Source organism: Dasypus novemcinctus, chromosome 2 (genome assembly GCF_030445035.2).
Source record: "Dasypus novemcinctus isolate mDasNov1 chromosome 2, mDasNov1.1.hap2, whole genome shotgun sequence".
In the NCBI taxonomy this organism is placed as follows: domain Eukaryota; kingdom Metazoa; phylum Chordata; class Mammalia; order Cingulata; family Dasypodidae; genus Dasypus; species Dasypus novemcinctus.
Window position 1 is genome coordinate 139,490,866 of NC_080674.1, and position 12,261 is coordinate 139,503,126.

The 12,261-nt window shown below is 48.9% G+C and overlaps 1 protein-coding gene across 1 annotated transcript in view; it reads left to right on the plus strand.

The window, feature by feature from the left end:
- The first annotated feature begins 823 nt into the window (after positions 1 to 823).
- Positions 824 to 12,261, plus strand: part of LOC101441588 (solute carrier family 22 member 4) — a 77,062-nt gene continuing 65,624 nt past the window's right edge. Inside the window, exon 1 of the mRNA XM_058278345.2 lies at positions 824 to 1,478. Coding sequence (XP_058134328.1) covers positions 1,086 to 1,478 — 393 coding nt within the window. The 5' untranslated portion in view covers positions 824 to 1,085. The remainder of the gene's footprint in view (positions 1,479 to 12,261) is intronic.

Here is a 12,261-nt window from a genome sequence, read left to right on the forward strand (position 1 = left end):
GGCCTATAAATCCAAGAATGCTCTGGCAGATTGCCCTGCCAAAGGACCCTGGGGCGTGGGGAGAGCAATGGGACAGAAATCAGAAGCCAGGAGTGGTGACAGCAGCGCCTCCATTATTGTGTTTTTCACAATGCCAGGCTCCGTGGGGAAATTTTCTCCAGAATGACCCTGCGACGACCGGGTAGACTCTGCCCCTCGCCTCCCTTCCGTCCCGGGCCCATCGCTGTCTCTGTGTGGCCTTGCTCATCCCTTCCCGGATCCTCCCAGGGCCTCTTTCCCTTTTATCAAGGTGAGGCTTCTCCGGCAGCTGACGACTGGAGAGTGAATCGCGCCCTCCAAGGGCGGGTGGGGCGTGAGCCACCCCCGGCCAGCTGCGCCGTGCCAGGAGAAAGGTTGCGCTCCTGGCACGCTCGCCGCCCGCAGAGGTGTCTCCGGACCATGACCTCCCCAGACTTGCCCGCCTGCGCCTCGCCCGAGGTCGTCTGAACTGACTCCGGAATGGCAGGGACAGAGGAGAGGCCCATGTCCCGGGCGAGGCCTAGGGCGACCCCTCAGAGACCTTGCTCTCCGGCCTCAGCTCCTCTCTTTCGCCCGCCCTCCCCCGTGGGGCCCAACACGGTGGCCCCCCGCCTGGGCGCTCAGCGCGCTGGGGCCGCCGAGCAGCGAGGGGCTGCGCCGGGACTCCGGGACGCCGGCGGCAGGGCTGAGCGCCCGCCGCGAAGTCCCTGCTTGGTCCCCGGCGGGGCCGGCGGGAGGGCGGGGCAGGGGGCGGGGTACGAGGCGGAGCCGCAGCCGGCCCCGGAGTCCACCCTCCCGGCCCGCCGCCGTCCCGGTCCCCGCCCCCAGCCTGGGATGGGGTTGCGGTACCGAGGCTCCTCGCTGGCTTCTAGCTTCGCACCCAGCTCCCGGGAGCGTTCCAACGCCCGCGGACTATTTCCCAGAAACGTTCCCGGGCCGCGCGCCCCAGTTTGCCGATTACCCGGGCACATTCTGACAGCCTCGGGGAACGCCCCCCGCCGCGCGACACTGTCCCTGGAACCCTCTTATCACCCCTTGTTGCAAGCTCCGGAGCAGCGGCGGGAATCATGCGTGACTACGACGAGGCGATCGCCTTCCTGGGCGAGTGGGGGCCCTTCCAGCGCCTCATCTTCTTCCTGCTCAGCGCCAGCATCATCCCCAATGGCTTCAACGGTATGTCAGCCGTGTTCCTGGCGGGGACCCCCGAGCACCGCTGCCGGGTGCCCGACGCGGCGAACCTGAGCAGCGCCTGGCGCAACCACAGTATCCCGCTGCGGCTGCAGGACGGCCGCGAGGTGCCCCACAGCTGCCGCCGCTACCGGCTCGCAGAGCTCGCCAACTTCTCGGCGCTCGGGTTGGAGCCCGGGCGCGACGTGGATCTGGCGCAGCTGGAGCAGGAGAGCTGCCTGGACGGCTGGGAGTTCAGCCAGGACGTTTACCAGTCCACCATCGTGACCGAGGTGGGTGCCAGACCCCCGCTGGATCTGGGGTCTCAGGGTGCAAGCAACCCTCCAGCTATGTCAGTCCGTGAGACTCTCTTTGGCAATGCCTGGGTCAGCGCCCTGTCCCCCTCCCCCAACCTGGCCAGGACGCGACAGGTGTGTAGCCCAAGAGAGCAGGACTCGCTGGACGCTCCTTCCTTTCTGTCCACAGAAATGGACATAGAAGGGTAAGGGAGGAGGGTGTTGCCACCAACTGTCTTTTCCTTTCCGAGTTTCACAACAACTGAAGTTGTTTCCCAAGAGCCCAGATGCTGCCCCAAATATAAGGCCTGAGTCAGATTCCTGCCACCGGTTTGGGGAAGAATCAGGGGAAGAGGGATGGTTCTGCTGAGCTCAGGTGCAGACACAGAGAGGGCCCTTGCTGCTGGGTTGGGCAGTGGCAGGTCTGGCCTGTTCCCTGGGCCCAGACTTCTAAAGGCATCAGGGTTCTAGTGCTTTCTGCTCTGCCATATACCTGTGGTGAGGCCTGGGGTCCCATCCTGGGCCCCAATTTCTTCCAGAAAGAGCAAAGGGCCTCCTGATGCTGGCTAGCTTCAGGAAGCCAAGAGATGACTCTGAGCATAGGGCCCAGTGGTGGGCAGGGGCTCCCACTTGTGCCAATGGCCCCTCAGCATCCTAACTGGGTTGGTGGCAAGTTTTCTAAATTTCAGGAATCAGGATGCACACACTTCTCCCCTGCATTTCCTGCTTCATATCTGGCAATGTGATGCTGGGCCAGGGCACTGTCTTCTTCAGAGGAGGGCACTTCATGGACTGGTTTCCTGCTGTTAATCAGGCAGATAGGATTTCCCTCTTCTAGCCCATCCTCTGCTCTGTGTTCCTCCCAAGAAGAATCTGTAGGTGACCTCTACTGGTCTCTCTAGCAGTCATCAGACTGTCTCTGTCGATTAACAGGATAAGGAAGTACTCCGAGGTTGATAATATGAGTAGAACTTGTACAGGCAGAGAATATGGCAGATCTGGGAACTTGGACTTCCCATTGATCAGGGTTCCTGGAGCTTAGGGGATAATTTATGAGGCTGGAGATCCCTAAATGGGCCAGTTAATGGTGGGCCTTTCAGGTATGTTGAGGAGTTGACTTTTTTCTGAGGACTGTGAAGAAATAGTTGCATTTCTAAGCAAGAGGTAACATGGCCAGATTTGTGTCTTTAGAAAGAGCTCATTCTGGCTCTTAGAAGACAGAAGACTAGTGAGGAGGCTGTGGAAGTTACCTCAGCAAGAGACAGTAATGGCCACAGCTGGGGCTGTGGAATCTGCAAGACCTGTGGGAAGTGGTCTCGGTCCTTGGACCACCTTTGGATCCCCCCAGCATTGGCACCATGCCTGTCTTGGGTCCTGAGGTAGCCATGCTTCTCTGGTGCTTAGCCCCTAGCAGAGGCCCCTAGTTCTTGCCCACCCTGTGTCCACAGCCTGGCCCAGACGCATCTCAGACTGTAGACCAGCTCGTCCCACTCTACTTCGTAGAAGTATTCTCAGCACCTGAGACGAAGGCTGAACCCACTAACTGCAACTTTCCTGACAGCTGACCTGGTCTGTCTGTTTTTCCCTTTCTTACTGGTTTTGTTCCCCTTAGGGTATGAGGGTTGGGTAGCCACTGGCCTCCCAAGTCCGCAGTTACTCCAGCTGTGAGCTCAGTGGCCCCCTCTAGGATTCACAATGTTACAATTCACACGCCTGCACCAAGATTTGCCTTTTTCCAGCAGCCTTTTCCCTCCTTGCTTCATTTTGTGGAGGGTGGGAGTAAATTAAATGCAAATGAGCACTGGTGATTGGGATGAAGGTGAAAATCAAGCACCAGAGTGAGTGGGATGGTGTGGCCCTCTCCAGGGCAAGGTGGCACAGGAGGAGTTCTGGGGTCAGATCGACTGGAGGGCCACTTCTGACTCCACCACTGGCCTTCTGGCTGATATCAGACAGGCTACATCACAGTTCAAAGCCTCAGTTACCTGAGAACATAGGGTTAATAAGTGTGCCCACCTTACCTGAGTTGCTAGGTGGACTCAGTGAGATCACCGTATGGTGACCAGCCCAGCGTCTGGCACCAGCAAATGGGCACCATAGGTGGGTGAGGAGTGGAAGATCAGTACCTCCCCTCTGTCTGGGTGCCATGGGCACTGTAGGAGCTACCGTAAGGTCCAGGTTGTAGCTGGCATTACCTGTGATGTGCCCTGCTGGAGACTGGGCCTCCTCTCCCCATGGTGGCAGCTCCAGGGTCCAGAACATAGGTCCAAATCCACGGTGACTTGGCCGTCAGTGGGCAAAATGGCCCCAGCTCCCCCCACAGGGCCCAGGGCCTCTGAGCAGGTACTCCACTTTGCAGCAGGCACGGTACAGGTAGAGGGACTGTCCTCAGATTGTCTGCCTCATAACCCTGTGTTTGGGTCTCCAAATGTGCATACCTTCTGGTACAGAGAAGCCTGCCTAAACTACCCCCTGCCCTCTCCACAGCAAGGACAAGGTCATCCAGGAAACCAAGGATGCCACGTTCTGTTGTAGAAATGTCTTTCATAGACTGCCAGGAGGCAGAAATCTGGTGTCTGAGTTGGGATTTGCGTGAGTGCATCTGTCTATGTGTGTGTGTGCATAAGGTGGTTTCTTTCCGGGGGGCTATTTGTGAGGTCCAATTTATTCATCCTGTGCAATTACTAAGCATCAGGTTATTTTTTAACTTTTTACTCTGAAGTGATTTTTTTATTAGGAAAACATAGGAATAGAACAGAGTTCACATATACCTTTCACCCAACTTCCTCTAATGTTAACAATTTATATAACCAGAATTCAATGATCAAAAACAAGAAATTAACATTGTTCACAAATCTATTAACCAAACTACAGACCTAGTTCAAATTTTAACAGCTTTTCCACTAATGTCCTTTTTCTGCTTCAAAATCCAATCCATAATCCCATATTATACTTAGCTGTCCTGTCTCCTTAGTCTCCTCCAACCTGTGACAGTTCCTCAGTCTTTCCTTAGCTTTCATGACCTTGACATTTTCTACAAATACTTCAGTTATTTTGGAGAATGTTCCTTCATTTGGGTTTGTGTGATTTTTCTCATGTTTAGATTGAGTTTGTGTACTTTTTGGAAAGAATGTCACAGACATGATGTGTCCTCTGTGCATCACATCAGCGGTGTGTGATGTTGATATGTCTTTTTTACTGGTGATTTGACCGTGATTACTTTGTTAAGGGGATGTCTCCTGCGTTTCTCCCCTGTAAACTTACCGTTTTCCTGTTTATAATCAACAAATATCTTGGAGGAGATACTCTGAAACCATGCAAATGTCCTGCTTCTCTTCAAAATTTTACCCACTGATTTAGCATCCATCCCTAGACCTTGTCCAAAATAATTATTGTGGTATTTGTCTAATGGTGATTTTGTATTTCTCATGTTCCTTCTATATTTATTCATTAGAATTCTCTTGTCAGGAAGTGCTTCCCTTTCTTATGTATTTATTTACTTATGTATGCAACTTTTAATTTTTGTCAGTATAGACTCATGAATATTTATTTTATTCCATGAGCTATAATTGAATACTATCCTTGTTTATTTTGTTGCTTCAGTTGTTCCAACTGAAACCAAGTTATTTTTCATTTTAAATATAAAGAACATAAAAATTTAGGGAAAGGGTCCTTCATTTGCCTCTGGAGTCAGGGTGCTAGAGGAGTGTATGTTTGCCCCTTGATGGAGGAGCACAAGTCACATCTAGTGGCTAAGTTATTTATGGGGTAGCAGCTGGTCAAGACCAGAAGCAGGGACTCGTGGGATCTGACCCACCTGGGTGGAACTGAAGCTTCTGTTTGGGGAGGAAGGGACCCCAAGCATCCCAGATAGTCGTAGCCAAGTGGTGAGACCTCAGTCCCCGTGGCATGGCTAAGCCTGCCTTTTTTATGGCATATGGACTTCAGAGAGCAAAGACCATCTATCAGTGCAAGGAAATTCAGATGCCTCTTGCCTTAAGGCTGAGCAAATAGGGAGCGCAGCCAATGCTGTGCTCTCTGGGGAGCTTAGGCTCATCAGCAGGGCCAGGGCAAGCTGCAGAAGTGAGCCTAGCTCTTGACCAGGGTCTAAGCAGGGGCTGGCTTTTGCCTCAAACACGTCCTCTTTTCCCATGGAAGACCATAAGGAGGCCTTGACCTTCATAGGCCCAGGTACTGCTTCTCTTAGATCTCATGCCGCAGAAGCCCCAAGGCCACCTCATTGCTAAGCACCCACCTTCTGTGGCAGGCCACCAGTATTCCAAGACAGGACTGCTGCTCTGCCATACACATTTCTATTCTTTTCCGCAGCAGGCTGCCTTGTCTGTGGGCCCATGGCTGGAGCTGCTGGTGACTGGACCCCTAAGCCTGATAGCACCTCCAATACAAGGACCTGTGCCTTTGGAGGCACCAGTCTTTCGTCAGTTTTCATGGGGCCTGGGGTCAGGGTGTGGACCGCAGCAGCACACACTGATTCCCCACTCACAGCCCAGAGGTGGGCCTGGTATGTGGAGGACAGTGGGACCCATTCCCTGCTAACAGGGCACTTCTAGAAGGCAATGGGAGTGGTCAGTGAGGGGATGATGAGACAGGCTGAGCCTAACTTGAATGACAGCTATAGGGCTGTGCTTCCCCTGGGACTTGGGTGGGCTCTGGCAAAGGAGAAGGTCCCCAGTGGTAGGTAGGTTTGGGCTGTTTTCTTTCTGCCAGGCCTAAAGTCTGCCCCAGCACTCTGCCGGCTGAGTGGGGACTGGCAGCTTGGCTGTCAGGACAGCCTGAATATTAACCAAGATACTCAGCCAAGTACACCCTCAGATCTGCCCTCTGGCAGATTCCAAAGTAGATGGGTGTGGGGGCCTCCCCCTCTTATCAACACTAACCAGACTAATTTCCAGTAAATTTCTTCAGAAAGAAGATCTTGCCAGAGACCAAGTGAGGGGTCTCAGGGGTTTCCCCTATCTCAGACCTGAATGTGCTTCCCTGTTTGTTTATTAGCAGCCTCGCCCAAAACTGTTTGCTTGTGGCCTCTCAGTTGTGTTTCTCTGACAACAGCCACCAGGATCTCAGAATGTGCCTTTGTCCAGAGGCTGTTTTACCCACACTTCCTGCCAAGTCTCTGGATAAACAGACTTTGTCCGTCCCTCCTGGTGGGCAGCAGAACCTTCAGAGTCCAGGAGGTAGATTGGTTGTTGACAAAAGAAAAGCTTTGGCAGGGCTGGGCAGAGGAGATACAGGTGTCTGGGGCCTCTGCAAGGACTGTAATTGCTTCCTTGTGATGGGTCAGATTCAAGCTATGTTCATAATAATGCGGGTCTGACTTATTAGCTAAAGACTTTATGCAGTTTTAAGCACATGTCTGGAGACCAAAAGGAAGTCAGGATCCCCATTTGTAGCAGACACTGTGGGGAGAGACAGGAAAATGAGGGATGTTATAAGGGGTCACAAGGACAGTCCATAGGGTATGAGAACAGCGTTACTTCTTGAGTCCTGTGACAGCACATACGGAGTCTGGTGATGTCATCACAGGAATTAAGTTTTGCCACTCAGAGTAGATTTGATTTATGATATCACCTATACATTTTCTCCCCTCTGGGGAGAGTTGTTAACCTTTAACTCATGTCTACGTCATGCAGGTGGCTACATGCTGGAGACTTTGGGGGGCCCGGCATAGGCCTCATCCCATTTGCTCATGTCCTCAGAGTGGAGCCAGGTAGATTTGTGGTGGACCCAATGCCAGAGTGCAAGAGGGGGAGTTGGGTCTCTGAGTGCCCCTTCTTGCCACAGGTCCCACCACCTGGCTCAGACTCTGTGGGTCTTTTCTTTTGGTTTGGCCTCCAATGGTCACAGAACTCTTCAACGGGACCTCTCCACCTATGGTTGCTTTTTCTTTACCTTTAATCTGAAGAAAGAAAGATGCTGAGAACATTTTAAGGCTTAGCAGCTTTTTGGTTCAGTTAGTTATTGTGGAAATGAAGTCACTCAAGTGAATCTTTTATGTAATGCAGACAATGCCAATATAGTGACATCGAGATTTCAAGAAAAGAGGGAATTTATTAGTAAGGCCCAGCCCAGTGGAGACTGGAGGACAGTAATTTCCTCAAATCAGTCTCCCTGAGCTGAAGGTTTTGTGGGGTTGGTTTAGTATAATGAGGTAGACGGAGTGAGATTACCTTGGGCTAGGAGGTAAGTCTTAGCTGAGGATGCGCTATAAAAGAAAATGGTGCTGCAGGGAAGTGGACTTAGCCCAGTGGTTAGGGCATCCGTCTACTACATGGGAGGTGCATGGTTCAAACCCCGGGCCTCCTTGACCCGTGTGGAGCTGGCCCACGTGCAGTGCTGATGCGCGCAAGGAGTGCCCTGCCACACAGGGGTGCCCCCTGCGTAGGGGAGACCCACGCACAAGGAGTGCGCCCTGTAAGGAGAGCCGCCCAGTGTGAAAGAAAGTGCAGCCTGCCCAGGAATGGTGCCGCCCACCCGAAGAGCTGACACAACAAGATGACACAACAAAAAGAAACACAGATTCCCTGTGAGGCTGATAAGGACAGAAGTGGTCACAGAAGAACACACAGTACATGGACACAGAGCAGACAATGGGGGGGGGGTGAAGAAGGGGAGAGAAATAAATAAATAAATCTTTAAAAAACAAACAACGGTGGTGCAGTGGTGATTGTGGGAGAGATTTTTACCATTATGATGAAGCAAAGGTACTTTTAGGTCACTCTTCTCTTAAATTCTCATGTCCCAGTGGCAGGAACCAGTTTATTCTCTTTCTAAAGTGAAAAACAAAAACAGGATCTAACCTGGATCTTGGGGTTAGATCATCTAACAATCTCATTACTATGCATAAGGTGGGATAAGTTTCCTATTAATGTACATAAAGGGGATGGAGTTTTGAAACTAAGGAAATGGAAACGTTAATAAATCAGTAGAAAAGGTTAATTCTGTCAGGGGTTAGTGAAGCAGCAACTTCAGAAATCTGAGTAGAAGAATGAAATAGCCAAATAGATAACACACAAAATGGAAGAAGACATTTACAAATCATATATCTGATAAGGAACTTGTATCCAAAATACATAAAGAACTCTTACAACTCAACCATAAAAAGACAAAGGCAAAAAATATTTAAAAATGGATTTAAGAATGGATGTGGGGAAACGGACTTTGGCCCAGTGGTTAGGGTGTCCATCTACCATATGGGAGGTCCGCGGTTCAAACCCCGGGCCTCCTTGACCCGTGTGGAGCTGGCCATGCGCAGCACTGATGCCTGCAAGGAGTGCCGTGCCACGCAAGGGAGTCCCCCGCGTGGGGGAGCCCCACGCGCAAGGAGTGCGCCCGTGAGGAAAACTGCCCAGCGTGAAAAGAAAGAGCAGCCTGCCCAGGAATGGCGCCGCCCACACTTCCCGTGCCGCTGACGACAACAGAAGCGGACAAAGAAACAAGACGCAGCAAAAAGACACAGAAAACAGACAACCAGGGGAGGGGGGGAAATTAAATAAATAAATAAATCTTTAAAAAATAAAAAAATAAAAAAATAAAAAAGAATGGATGTGGCTCAAGCAGTTGAGCACCCACCTACCACATGAGGTTCGGTTCTCAGTGCCTCCTGAAAAAAACAAAAACAACCAACCAGCAAAAACAAATGATAAAACCAATTCAGGGAAGACAATATAGTTCAGTGGTTGAGTGCCAGCTACCCACATACATGGTCCCTGATTCAATCCCTGGCCACTTGCCCATTTTTGAGACTAGACACTTCTCTAAAGAAGATATACAAACAAGCGCATGAAAAGATGCTCAGACTTCCAGAATGGCAGTGTAAGCAGCTCTGTGGATCTGCTCTACACTGAAATGACCAAAATTGGTGAAATTTTTAATATATATAAAAGCAACTATCCATTTAGAATCTCTGGGAATTGTCCTAAGAACATACAGCAAATGAAGAAACATTTATTCCAGAAGGTCTACTAAATCTCAGTAAGAAACAGAGAGAATCTATGGCGCTTGAGGGAGAACCTGCTCCCTCCTTTCTCCTCCTCCCGCAGCTCAGCATAATAAAAGCTCCACTTCAGGAGGGTGTGGCCAAGAAAAGGGAGCTCCCCCTCCCCTCAGCTCCCAGTTAAAAGAGAAAGTATCTCACTGGAAGGGGAAGACCACCAGTATTTTTTACACCGCGCCCCTCCCCCCAAATGGTAGAAACTAAATTCCCGATGAGTACAGCCAAGATACTGGGGGATCCCTTCCTCCACTCAGACCCCACTGATAGGAAGGAGGCTCTACCAGTGGACCTGCAGACTGAGCATCCTGGGGCCCTGATTGCCCTTGCCCTAGTTCATTCGCATGGTGGAAGTGCTGAAGGGGACTGGGGAAGTCCTTGGCTGGGTTCTTTTGCTCAGCACAGTTAATAGAAAGACTCATTGAACAGGGTTAGGAAGGAAAAGTGACTTTATTCACTGGTGGGAGGCTGGAGATAAAACCAATTTCAAATCAACCTCTCCTTTAAGGATTTTTCTCACAGATTTTATATGGTTTGAAACAAAGAAAGTTAGTCATCTATGAAGGGTTTGACGTTTTCCTTTAGTTTTTTCCTTCCTCAGTTAATCTTAAAATGTGCATGGCACCTGGGGCCAGGCAGTCTTGGGGTGATAAGGATGGGGCTGGTGGTAAGGGAGTGAAGGTACAGTTAAAGACAGATGTGAAGATGATGGATGGAAGGATAATGACGGATGTGAGAGTATAGGTAATAGCACATAGTTACACATGTTTTGGTGGAGAGACTTTTCAGGTTAACATTAAATCTGTAGCTCTGTGTGCCTCCTGACCTGTGCACAAGAGTTATATTGAATTTTTCTAACACTATGAGGTGTGATTTAATGTCTTAATGTTTAAGCCATATTCGGTTTTTCCAGTGCTACAAATTCCCCCTGATTAAATATACATTTCCAATCTTGGGAGTTTGGGCATCATTCAATCTGGCTACTTCCTGCATAGTAGTTATGGAGTAGTTTGATGGAAATTGACTCATGAGGTGCAGATAATGCTGATTTGACACAGAGGAATGGAGACTTGCTTCAGGCGAGGAAGTTATTCTGAATAAGGAGAAAGGTTTGGTAAGTATTTGCATTAATATTCAATTGCATAAGAATATGATACTTTTAAGAAGCACAAGAGTTAGAATTATTATTAGAAAAACTACAAGCCCCATTTGGAGGAAAGTGGTTAACTAGGAACCAATTCCCGCAGGTAACCAATTGAACAAATCATAGACACTAAAACTAGTGGTGGGAGCAGATAAGGCTTGAATCTGATTATTGATATGGGCTAAAAGAGAGGCGATATTACTTGATCCATCCAGGATGTAGGGACAACATTCTGTTTTAGTTATAGCACAAGTTCCTCCTTGAGAGTCAGTTAAGATGTTGGAGGCCATTCGGTTTTGGAGAACAGCCTTGCACATTAAAGTTATGTTTGAATTTATAAGGGCTCTGCTATGGTATCTGTCATTTAGTGCCTGAGTAATGAAGGTGTTCATTTAAACAAGTATTTGAGTCCTTTTAATGGTACACAAGTACACTTATGCTCCAGGTCCTCAAGGTGGTGGGCGGGGCGGCACGGTGCACGATGGCGACAGCGGCTTTTCCGCTGATTGAGGGGATTTTTCCATGCAGGAAAGTTTATTGCTTGACTCTGGTATGATGCATCCAAGGTTTGATGCTCTGCAGCTTAAGAGTGAGTAACAAGTAATATTAGGTATGTTACAACTGACTTTGGATTTAGTTGTGCCTGGGGATGTTGGTCTTTCCAAGTATGCAGCCATAGCCCAGTCCAGGCTGATAATTGTGTAAATGATTATCTATGGGGAATTTAAGATAGTTAGAAGCATGATTATTTATCTCAGTCAGGGTAGCTCCCAGAGATTTTACTTATTGCATGGTAGCAAATTCAGAGCTAGGATGCATACTGCCAGTGTATTCAACCTTTAGAGATGGCTTTCCATGTGTCATTCATAAGAACTTAAACCTAGCCTGTTTCAGGGTGCTGCTCTTATCCCCAGAATTACAACGGGTAGGGCTTTATCCTATTTTAGTTGTGCCTCTAGCGCAGATTTTTGCTAGATATTCCTTTAACGTTTGGTTCACACATTCTATTTTTCCCATGGATTGAGGTCTATAAGAAGAGTGTAGTCACTAATCAATACCCAACAAACCAGAAATATCTTTAACCCCTTTAGAGACAAAAGCAGTGCCATTTTGAATGGAGAGTGGGAGTCCAAACCTAGGAATAATTTCTTTTAGTAGGTATTTAACATCCTCATGGGCTTTTTCAGTTTGACAGGGATAACTTCCTCCACCTAGTGAAAATGTCAACGAACACTAGATAACAAGTATTTAAAATTTCCAGGGACTTTTGGCATTACAGTGAAATCTATTGGCCATCTTCGCTGTCCAAACCTGGGAACTGTACTCCCTTTGTTAGTGCCGGAATCTTTGGGTGGGGTCGAGGTGTAACCTGAGCACATGTTACACATTGATCAGTTACTTTTTTTTAAACAAATCAATTTTATTGGTACATATTAATAAAGCAACAATTCATCCAAAATGTACAATCAGTGGCATTTCATATAATCACATAGTTGTGCACTCATCACTTCAATCGTTATTAGAGCATTTTCATTATTTCAATAATAATAATAAATGAAAAACAGACAAATAAACAAGAAAATTCTTCACCTCTCAATCTTTCTCTGTTTCCCCTGCTGTACATA